The 12,145-nt window shown below is 35.3% G+C and overlaps 1 protein-coding gene across 1 annotated transcript in view; it reads right to left on the minus strand.

Moving 5' to 3' along the window:
* IARS2 (isoleucyl-tRNA synthetase 2, mitochondrial) overlaps nucleotides 1-12,145 on the minus strand; it is a 79,914-nt gene that overhangs the window by 30,682 nt on the left and 37,087 nt on the right. Inside the window, exons 3-12 of the mRNA XM_060091425.1 lie at nucleotides 10,656-10,815; nucleotides 8,889-9,037; nucleotides 8,757-8,806; nucleotides 8,567-8,676; nucleotides 8,394-8,484; nucleotides 7,888-8,003; nucleotides 4,889-5,058; nucleotides 4,062-4,152; nucleotides 2,613-2,764; nucleotides 182-342 (exon numbers count right to left, since the gene is read on the minus strand). Coding sequence (XP_059947408.1) covers nucleotides 182-342; nucleotides 2,613-2,764; nucleotides 4,062-4,152; nucleotides 4,889-5,058; nucleotides 7,888-8,003; nucleotides 8,394-8,484; nucleotides 8,567-8,676; nucleotides 8,757-8,806; nucleotides 8,889-9,037; nucleotides 10,656-10,815 — 1,250 coding nt within the window. The remainder of the gene's footprint in view (nucleotides 1-181; nucleotides 343-2,612; nucleotides 2,765-4,061; nucleotides 4,153-4,888; nucleotides 5,059-7,887; nucleotides 8,004-8,393; nucleotides 8,485-8,566; nucleotides 8,677-8,756; nucleotides 8,807-8,888; nucleotides 9,038-10,655; nucleotides 10,816-12,145) is intronic.

A 12,145-nucleotide genomic window follows, 5' to 3' on the forward strand; every position in this document is an offset into this window, starting at 1 on the left:
AGGCCACAACAGTGAGAGGCCCGCATACCGCAAAAAAAAAAAAAAAAAAAAAAAAAAAAAAAGATAGCTATTTTCGAATATTTTAACATATATCAAGAGTTTTCAATAGTCCACTATTTTTCCATTTTTGAAGAAAATACAACTCACTTTAAAATGTTAAAAATTTTAGAAAGAGTTCTACCTGTTGATCAAGAATTCATCTTTTGTCTTATGATGAAACACAGGAATTGGAACACCCCAAACTCTTTGCCTTGATATACACCAATATGGCCGCCTGTCCATCATTTCAACCATGGCATTCAGTGCTGATCCAGGAATAAATTTCACTTTTTTTAACAATTCCTGCAATTGATTCACAAATCAAGTCCAGTGAGAGAAAGCAGAACAAATTTTCTAGAACTGCCACTATTTATCCTAATACAGTTCTTTATTTTAGAGGTTTATAGTCATTTACGTGCCCCCTCCCCCGACCAAAAAGAAACTAATCTAAAAAAACCATAGATTTCAGCGCAAATGAGACAATGTTAAAATAGGACCACAGGTGATCTCATAAATAACATCCAGAGCAGACTTCACCTTTGGAGGATGTGACAAGAAATTTTATACTAATTTCCAGGCACCCTAGATCAAAACTGGTAATAACAGGTTTAGTAGAAGTATTATACTTTATTAAACTACAGTTAAAATCAATTCAAACTTGATTTCAATAATTCTTTTTTAAATGTTTAAGAAATAAGCTACTATCTTAGGTGTACAAACAAGGAATGCAATATAACCTAATTTTACATAGTATGGTTTACAACATAGAAAACACTTTCTCAAAATGAGTTACTTCCTATTTACTGGCTGTCTCTCAAGAACTCTCCTTCCCTCCACCTCCCGCCCAAAAAAGTTGTAAACTACTAGCATTTGCTTTCATTTGTTAATTACCAAGAAAAGAATTGTATAGCAAAAATGTTTAAAAATATCCGTAAGTGAAAATATAACTTCATTTTAAAAAGTCTCAAAGAAAGTCTCTCTACCCATCAATAAAAGCATTTTTACATTTTTAGAGCATGTCTAAACAGTTTCCTCGTTTACCTGAACCACCAGAAATCCCCTCCCCCAAAGCCCTTTGTAGTACCACCTACTGGTAGAATGGCAACATTCGCAATTTATTTTGATTAAAAATTGAAACGTGATACTGACTTGATATTTGATTTTGTTAAGGAATAACTATTATTTTTTAAGGTGGTAAAAATGGCATTAAAATTATGTTTTATCCGCCTGCCGATGCAGGGGATACGGGTTCGTGCCCCGGTCTGGGAGGATCCCATATGCCACGGAGCGGCTGGGCCCGTGAGCCATGGCCGCTGAGCCTGCGCGTCCGGAGCCTGTGCTCCGCAATGGGAAAGGCCACAACAGTGAGAGGCCCGCATACCGCAAAAAGAAAAAAAAAAAAAATTATGTTTTAATTTTAAATGTCAGATATACATGATGAAATATTTATGGAAAACATAATGCCTAAAAGTTGCTTTAAAATACTCCAATGGGTAGGAAGTGTAGATAATGGATAGGGATGCAGATAAAAATAAAATTGGCAAAAAGGTGATTATTGAAGTTGGGTGATGGAAACATGGCAGTACATTATTCATTCTATTTCTGCGAGGAACAACTGAAAATTTTCTATAAAGAAGTTTAAAAAAAAAATTGGCTTCAGCGTATTGCGTAAGCATCAGACTCAGATGTTCTGCAACAAAAATCCGTGCAGAGCTGAAAGTTACAAATTATAACATTTACAGGTAAGAAAAACAGCCTTCACAGAAATGTAAAAAGCAGAACAAAACAAAGAAACGGTCCATAGCACAGTTATCCACTCTACATGAATGTAGAAAGTATAAATTGTTTGCATAGCTTTGGCATGGACCCCAAATTGCCAGGTCAACAAATGAACCAACTAATAATTGCAATGTTACATGCAAGCTGTAAAGCAAAATATCTGTATACTCAGCCTGGTTACCAAATATATATTTGAGCTCTTTCATTTAATAGAATCAAGTTGTTCACGAGATACACACACACAGATAGATACATACATGTATTGAATGAAAGAGCTCAAATATATATTAATATTCAAAATGCCAGTTATAAAATATTTGTTAACTCAAAAGAAAGAGCTTTTCAAATGAACTTCAATTTCAATTTTAAGGAAGCAAAGAGTTTTAAAAGAGTTTTGCTGAATGCCTATTATGTGCCAGACACTGTTCTGGGAACTTTTATTCACTTATCTTGTGAGGTAGGCATTATTATCACTTTTATATAGATGAGGAAACTGAGGTTCTGAGAGGTTAAACAATTTGCTGAACTCAAGTCCTAATTCTATGCTATTTTCACTACACTGGGTAGGAAATTAGAGCAAGTTAAACTCTTTAAGCATGATTTTCCACATGTGTATAATGAAGGGATGGAAACCCAAGGTCCTTCCAGATCTAAAATTCTACAAGTTTATATGAAACCAAATAATAATAGCATTAATCCCTTCTACTCCCAAAACCCTACCCCAACCTCACATGTAAACCTTTCGTACTGAGGGAATGATAAACCCAGCCCTTACAGTAGGATGCCTTTTATACCTTGGCTGTAGTCTTAATATCCGTGATATTTACAAACCACTGCTTGCTGGCACGAATAACTACTGGTTTCTTAGTCCTCCAGTCATAGGGATAGCTGTGTACCAATTGTTCCTCTTTCAACAAATTCTTTGCAGCCTGAAGCATCTTTATAACTTAAAAAACAATAACAATTTACATTATACACAATTAAAAAACACTATGAAAATCCTAATAACTCCCTAAACTCCCAGGGAGTACTAAATCTGGGCCAACAGGTGACAGGAAGAGTAGCCATCTACCAGGTAGCAAAGGCATAATCTGGGAATCTCCGGGCAAAAAAAGCAGAAACTGTAAAACCTTAATCAGACTCCAAATTATGCCATTCCCATGGCTCTTCTTTTCAAAGATGACAGAATACATCTAGAATTCTCCATCTCAAATTCAGAGTCACAATCTTTCATACTATGAATCTTAAAATGGTCTCCAGGTAATCCAGAAGAAACCAGGTATACTGGGTTGAATTCTGTCCCCCAAAGTCCTGGCCCCTAGTATCCTAGTACTCGTGAATGTGACCTCATTTGGAAATAGGATCTTTGTAGATGTAATCTGCAATTAAGATGAGGTCACACTGGATTAGAGTGGGCCTTAATTCCAATGCCCGGTGTCCTTCTAAGAAGAAAGGATACACAGAGACACACAGAGCAAAGAAGAACATGTTACAATAGAGGCAGACTGGAGTGATACAGCTATAAACCAAAGAATGCCAAGCATTACCAGGAGCCACCAGAAGCTAGGAAGAGGCAAACATGAATTTTTCCATAGAGCTTTCAGAGGGAGCAGAGCCTGGCCAACACCTTGATTTCAGACTTCTTGCCTCCAGAACTGTGAGAGAATAAGTTTCTGTTGTTTTAAGCCACCAAATTTATGGTAATTTGTGACAGGAGCCCTAGAAAATTAATATACCAGATCTAATTAGCCTTAGTCTTTGTGTGGGCAAAGAAAGGTTTTCATAGTACCTGGTCCTTGGATCCATATTTATAGAAAGGCAGAAAGACAACTCAAGACTGGAGGACCCCTAAAATTGTTCATACATCAACTATCCTATATCAGTGATATAAGGGTTACAAACAGAGTGCGAGTGTCTGATTCACAGTCAGCATCTAGTCCCAAGGTTGATTTCATCCTTCCACAAAACTAACACTGCTGATGACTATCTTTATTGTCCTAAAATAACATCACTCTCTGTTGACTGCCTTGATTTGCTTAAACAAGTAGAGCAACTTCAAAGCAAAAGATGAAAAAGTGCCAAACTCCATTTTAAACCACGTGGCAAAATAAAATATAAATAAAATATAATTTTAGCTTTTTGTTTCTGTTGAAAGCACAAAATGAGAGAACTGTCAGCAAAGGTTACTTCTGGCTGCTTTTCAGAAAATACATATTTATGATACCAACATAAACAGTACTCACCCGCATCTGTTCCCTCTTCAAGAACAGCTTTGTTTTGCAGTTCAGGACCTGCAGCATCTGTGAAAACTCCATCTTCATTCACTAAACAATCCTACAAAGAGTCATTCTGAACAATTAAAATAAAGTATGAAGACATTTCATCTTATGACAATATGTAGCAAAGCAGTATACTATACAAAACATCTCATTATAGTCTAGTCTTTCACTACACTGAAAATTTGGGTACTTCTTATTCAGTCAATGAGAATTTGTGAATTTACACATTTAAATCACCAAAGGCAAAATGTATTATTAAAACATACACCTAAAGTTTAATTACAAAAGTAACAAAATATACTAAAAACCTCTGTTAATTTACAGATCTATGGCAGTGTACATACATTGTGACGACTTTGAGACCTGCCTTTAGCTAAATGGAAAAACTTGCTAAGTAACTGACGAGTGTAAAATAAATTTAGAGAAGACTGTTTAACCTGAAAAAAATTAAAAAACGGATCTTTTCAACTATTTAGTAAAACCCACTTGCCATTTTTCAGGGATTGAAAGTAATTTGTCTATGTGACTTAATACCTGGAAAAAAAAAATGCCCCCATTTACTATGCATTCTTCAATTCTAACTCTGTGACAATTTTGTGCTAATTCTGGGAAATCATTCTCAATTAGTATGAGTTAATGAGGCTTTGGAGGCTTATTGCACAGAAGCATTTCACAACTTAACTATGATGACAAAAGTTATTGTTTATTATCAAAAGTAAAGATGTTAGTTAGGGTTTATTGCTTTAATTCTAAAAAAGCAATAATTTAAAAGGAAAAAAGAGGAGCAGTACCATGGACAAGTTGTGTTGAGAAGCTACACTGTAATCTTCCATACCATGAGCTGGGGCTGTGTGAACCAACCCTGTTCCTTTTGTCATGGTCACATGATTGGCAGGTAAAAGAGGAGACACCCTCTCAGAAATGAAAGGATGAGCACAAGTACCATTTTCCAAGTCAACACCTGTGGGGAAAGAAAGCCACAATTAAGAATTATTTTATATAGCAATTCTTCTACCTCTTTAAGATTAGCAATAGACATCAGGTGAAAAGAGCAGAATCTGGGATAAGACTGGGCTCAAATTCTGGCTTTCCCTTTTACTTGTTCTGTGACCTTCAGGAATCTATAAAGTGTGAACAATTATGGTTCCTACCTCAGAGGTCTGCTGTGAACATAAACTGGGTTAATGCATGTTAAGCATTTTGGGTACTTATCACAATACTTGCCACATTGTAAATGCTTTAAAATATTAGCAATTATTATAACAAATAATCAAATGAATTTCTCTAATTTATGTGCAGTTATGTACGTCTTAGAATAGAGGACAAAAAATTCTAGATCAACAGTCAATGACTAGTAAGTTCTAATACTATCTCTGCGGGAACTCGTAGCTTCTCATAATGTTACCCTAAAAAGGTAAGAGATGATAAATAATACCCACAGTTACTGGGCACCCACATGTACTAGACTCAACATAAATTCTTACCTCATCTCCATAATACTACAAAGCAGCTAACATTATACCCAATTTACAAATCAGAAAACAAGAAAATATAGGCCAGGAATGAGAAGTATATTCCTCTGAAACATGGTGGCTAAAAATGGCAATCAATTAATTTTTCACTAAGTAATAATTTGAAACAATAATGCAGTCTAGAAAAATGACCTTTAAATTTAACCTTAATACTTTCAAAAACCCTTTGAGAATGCCACTCAACTTCTGTAACAACATCTAACATGTCAAGGAAGTCTATTAATACCTTTTGCACGTAAAAAAGAGGTGGGCTGTGGTTAATAATACTGTGCTGTATATTTGAAAGTTACTAAGGGATTAGATCTTAAAAGTTCTCATCACAACAAAAAAAATTTGCAACTATGTGTGATGATGGATGTTAACTAGACTTATTATGGTGATCTTTTCACAATATATACAAATATGAATCATTATTTTGAATGCCTGAAACTAATATAATGTTATATATCAATTACATATCAATTTTTTTTTAAAAAGAAGTGAGAGAGGGGTATGGAGTAAAGAATTTACTGGAGCCTCTAAGTTACCTAATGCACCAACAAGGTCCAAATGGTATTAAATATTAAACATTCTGGAGCTTCTTTCATGCCTTTGACATTAAAAACCTTTTGATTTTTGTTAAGTTTGTTTAAACCTCTAACTGGCTTATATCTAAACCAGTGCATTTTGAGGCCTTCCTTACTTTGCTAGGCAATCTTTCCATTTTTCAGTATCTATTCTTGTGATTTTTTTTTTCTTTTGTAAGAAACTCAGATATATCATCCCTAAGGATCAAAGGCAATTTTAAACTTCCCTAGATTTCCATAGGTATATTTCTTTTTTTTTAACATCTTTATTGGAGTATAATTGCTTTACAATGGTGTGTTAGTTTCTGCTTTATAACAAAGTGAATCAGTTATACATATACATATGTTCCCATATCTCTTCCCTCTTGCGTCTCCATCCCTCCCACCCTTCCTATCCCACCCCTCTAGGTGGTCACAAAGCACCGAGCTGATCTCCCTGTGCTATTCGGCTGCTGCCCACTAGCTATCTATTTTACGTTTGGTAGTGTATATACGTCCATGCGACTCTCTCACTTTGTCACAGCTTACCCTTTGCCCTCCCCATATCCTCAAGTCCATTCTCTAGTAGGTCTGTGCCTTTATTCCCGTCTTGCCCCTAGGTTCTTCATGATCTTTTTTTTTTTCTTAGATTCCATATATATGTGTTAGCATATGGTATTTGTTTTTCTCTTTCTGACTTGCTTCATTCTGTATGACAGACTCTAGGTCCATCCACCTCACTACAAATAACTCAATTTCGTTTCTTTTTATGGCTGAGTAATATTCCATTGTATATATGTGCCACGTCTTCTTTATCCATTCATCTGTTGATAGACACTTAGGTTGCTTCCATGTCCTGGCTATTGTAAATAGAGCTGCAATGAACATTTTGGTACATGACTCTTTTTGAATTATGGTTTTCTCAGGGTATATGCCCAGTAGTGGGATTCCTGGGTCGTATAGTAGTTCTATTTTTAGTTTTTTAAGGAACCTCCATACTGTTCTCCATAGTGGCTGTATCAATTTACATTCCCACCAACAGTGCATGGGGGTTCCCTTTTCTCCACACCCTCTCCAACATTTATTGTTTGTAGATTTTTTTGATGATGGCCATTCTGACTGGTGTGAGATGATATCTCACTGTAGTTTTGATTTGCATTTCTCTAATGATTAATGATGCTGAGCATTCTTTCATCCATAGTTATATTTCAAAATCAGCCACTACTTCAGAAGTCCCAAATTATAGCTTACTAAGGATCCTTTTGATAGAAATGCTATCTTGGGAATAACTTTCAGAATTTATTCAATTTCCTTATTAAAATCATATACCCCAAAATAAATATATTTATTTCCTTCCTTGCTCCTTTGATCATCAAATCAGATAAAAATAATTTTCAGTAATTTAATTTTGAATAAAATTTTAGAGGGAAATTTGTACATTGTATGTTGTACAAAGGGCATCTAATTTTCCACTGGATGTTTGCCAAAAATGTTTTTTTAATCTATTGTGCCTTTGTCGATGTTCACATTTTCTATACTCTTATCATGTTCAATGCATATTCTCCTTCAGTTTAATCAATGTAAAATATATTCTAGAAAGGTAGAGGCTGTATCTGTTTTGATTCACAATGAGCAATCTTCAGCAAGGTACTGAACTCAGATCAACCCAATATTTTGATGACTTTGATGGTCAGAACACCTGTAAATCCTTACCTGAAAATGTTGAAATAACCTCAAATGTTGTTTCCAAAGTAGAAGCAACAGATGTTACTTTATCTCCAGCTAAAACGTAGAAGTCTCCAGATTTGGAACACTTCACAACAGCATACCTAAAATAAAATTTTAGGAGTAAATTACTAATAATGAAAAAAGAAAAACCACAGATAACATTTTAAATGTTTTACATCATTTTAGAAAAACTAACTTTAAGATCAAAAAAGTACAATTTTCAAGGGACTTCATTCCTTACATTTCTGTTTTCTTTTCCAAAAAAGGTAGAAATAAGGTCTTAAGTAGAATCCTCTAAAGCTTAATAAAATCTATATGAACTAAAGCTTATAATCTTTAATCTATATGTACTAAAGCTTAACAAAATCTATATGAACTAAGTTATAATTCACTAATTTTAAAAGGATAATAAGGATTAAATAAGATCAAAATAATGCTAAAAATGGAATGGATCCTATTTGTGGATAAAACAAAAATTGCAATATACCTACTTTGATTCTGGCATATAACAAACAGCCTGATTGGCTGGAATTGTCCAAGGCTGGGTGGTCCAGACTAAGAAACTAACAGGAGATGAACCATCTGTGAAAATAAAATTTCAAATATGCTAGCAAATCAAATGTTACAATTCCATAACTTTAATAAAGCAACAGATACATCTTACCTATAAGAGATGCCAACTTAGGAGAAGGTTTCAAGAGAGGAAATTTTACATACACTGAGCAACTGACATGCTCTGGATTATATTCAAGTTCTGCTTCAGCCAATGCAGTCCTAAGGTTTAAAAATATTAAACATAAATATTTGGAACCCTCACAAAATTCTCCCCTTTAATACCAAAAAGACATAAATACCTTGATGAGGGAGACCAAAACACAGGTTTATAAGATCGATAAATCAAGCCCTATTAAAGACAAAGAAAATTGAAAGCTGGAATTCTGTAACACATATTTTAACATACTCAAAGAAAAAAAAACTTTTATTACCTTATCATACATTTCGTAGAAAATTCTCAACTGTCTGGCTTCATATCTTCCATCAAATGTATAGTAGCAATTATTCCAATCTGCCATTATTCCCCAACGAATAAATGCCGATTTCTGTTTCTCAATTGCTGCTTTGGCGAATGATCTAGCTAAAAACAACAAAGAAACAAAAAGCTTTTGAAAACAAATTAATTCAAATTCTTAAACATGGTTTAGCATGTATCTCTCTAAATGCAGGTATTGTACACAATTTAGACTATAAAAATTTTTAATAGGAAAATTATCTGAAAGTTAAAGTGTTCAGAAGATACCTACAACAAATTCTAAAATTAACTAAAATTTCAAAAGTTAAAATTTTGTTACCATCTCCTCTATTATTGAGAGATCATAAAATGGCCTTACTTTTAGAAAAAATAAACTGGAAAAGTCATTCTTCATATTTCTTACTTTAAGAAAAGGTCAGAGAATAATTCTTATTTCATTACATATACACATACACAAAATTAATCAGTACAACCAATAATACTCTTTCATAAGGAAGTATGAAATCTTCACAATCATATCCAATTATAAAATAGTTTAGGGACTTCCCTGGTGGCACAGTGGTTAAGAATCCCCCTGCCAAAGCAGGGGACACAGGTTCGAGCCCTGTTCCAGGAAGATCCCACATGCCATGCAGCAACAAAGCCTGTGTGCCACAACTACTGAGCCTGTGCTCTAGAGCCCGCAAGACACAACTACTGAGCCCGAGAGCCACAACTAGTGAAGCCCATGTGCCTAGAGCCCATGCCCTGCAACAAGAGAAGCTGCCACAATAAGAAGCCCATGCACCACAACGAAGAGTAGCACCCCTCACCGCAACTAGAGAAAGCCCACACACAGCAGCAAAGACGCAAAGCAGCCAAAAATAAATAAATAAATAAACACTGAGGAGCCCTTTAAAAAAAAAACAAAAACAGTTTTAATATATAAGAACAGAAGGGGGACCGCCCTGGTGGCGTGATGGTTAAGAATCCGTCTGCCAATGCAGGGGACACGGGTTCGATCCCTGGTCCAGGAAGACCCCACATGCCGCAGAGCACCTAAGCCCGTGCACCACAACCACTGAGCCTGCACTCTAGAGCCCATGAGCCACAACTACTGACCCCTGTGTCACAACTACTGAAGCCTGTGCACCTAGAACCCGTGCTCCACAACAAGAGAAGCCACCACAATGAGAAACCCACGCACAACAACGAAGAGAAGGCCTGGCTCGCCGCAACTAGAGAAAGCCTGCGTGTAGCAACGAAGACCCAACGCAGCCAAAAAATTAATTAATTAAAAAAAAAAAGAAAAAGGATAGAAGAGTCCTCCCTGACACATTCTCTGGAAGGAAAGGATCAAAAAAAGAGATCTTTTAAAAATTTTTTTAATTTAAAATTTATTTTTGGTTTAGCACCTAAAATAGGTCATGTCCTAGCCAAGAAAGTAAATAAAAACATTGACCAAAATCATAATTTCAACAAAATGTGAAGACTAAAGAACTGAAAAATGTACTTGGATATGTTCACAAATCTTTCCTTCATTTCTGAACATAAGTTCTCATAAAAGTCAATTACACAAAATCTTAATTTTCTTTGACACAAAGTGGTTTCCAACAAATCTCATTATAAGTGAAAAACAATAGCAAAACCCAGAAAACAACAGGTGTCTTTGATAAAGCCCTGACTTTTCCAAGGAAGCTGTGTTTACAAATACCATTTTAAAACAGAAATAGAGGTTATTTACCTTTCTCTCTAATTTCCATAGCTGAAAAATTCTGAGCTTTTCCACCAAGTTCTGATAATACTTTTGTTTCAATGGGTAACCCATGACAATCCCAGCCTGGCACAAAATGTATTTTGGAACCTCTCATCATATGGTATCGGTTGGCTATATCTTTCAAAATCTGCAAAGATAAAACAATAATCATTATTCACACATAAAGCATGTGGCCGACAATTTATATTCTCTTCTTAATATCATTTTAAAACACTAAGAAAACTTAATTTTAATAAGATTTATATAGAATTACCTATTAAATCTACCAACTCCCTCAAGTTCTACATAAACACAAGAGTAACAAATACCTGATTTTTAAAATGCCAATAACTCCCCCAGAAGGAAGTTGAATTATAAAAGATTCTGAAGTGAAAAACATTACATACACATTTACTAATTTGTTTGTAAAGTTGGAGTATACAAATATGCAAACCATACTACCTTTTTAAGAAATAATTTGAGGGTTTCCCTGGTGGCGCAGTGGTTAAGAATCCGCCTACCAATGCAGGGGATATGGGTTCGAGCCCTGGTCTGGGAAGATCCCACATGCCGCAGAGCAACTAAGCCTGTGTGCCACAACTACTGAAGCCCGCGCACCTAGAGCCCGTGCTCTACAACAAGAGAAGCCACCGCAATGAGAAGCCCGCACACCGCAATGCAGAGTAGCCCCCACTCGCCACAACTAGAGAAAGCCCACGCGCAGCAACAAAGACCCAATGCAGCCATAAATAAATAAGTAATTATTTATTTTAAAAAAGAAATAATTTGAACTTTCTAAATATCAGAGTACAAATTACAAATTTGCTTTACTCTTATGAAAAAAATTATTAATGTGAAGAATCCAATATTATGTATATTTAGTTAATAAATATTATACAATCAATGAAGAATTTATAATGCACTCAGAGTATGAAATATCATGGTTAACTTTTTTTTTTTTTTGGCCGCACCTCACGCAGCATGTGGAACTTCCCTGATCAGGGATCAAACCTGAACCCCCTGCAGTGGAAGCACATAATCTTAACCACTGGACCACCAGGGAAGTCCATGGTTAACTTTGTTATTACTAAAACCCTAAGTAAAACAATAGATCTCTTCACTTAGTATAGTTCTAGAACTGTTTCTCAGCTCATTTTAGATAGCAGGGGGCAGCAGAGTCTTTTACAAAATATATTACCACTAAAAAATGGGGGCTCAGGGACTTCCCTGATGGTCCAGTGGTTAGGACTTCACCATCCATTGCAGGGCATGCAGGTTTGATCCCTGGTCTGGGAGCTAAGATCCCACATGCCTCGTGGCCAAAAAACCGAAACATAAAACAGAAGCAATATTGTAACAAATTCAATAAAGACTTTAAAATTGGTCCACATCAAAAGAAAAAAATCTTAAAAAAATAAAAAAAAAAATGGGGGCTCAAAGACAAAAAGGACAGATTTGGCTCCAAGCTTAACCCCTTC

The sequence above is a fragment of the Mesoplodon densirostris genome, chromosome 2 (genome assembly GCF_025265405.1).
Source record: "Mesoplodon densirostris isolate mMesDen1 chromosome 2, mMesDen1 primary haplotype, whole genome shotgun sequence".
NCBI lineage: Eukaryota > Metazoa > Chordata > Mammalia > Artiodactyla > Ziphiidae > Mesoplodon > Mesoplodon densirostris.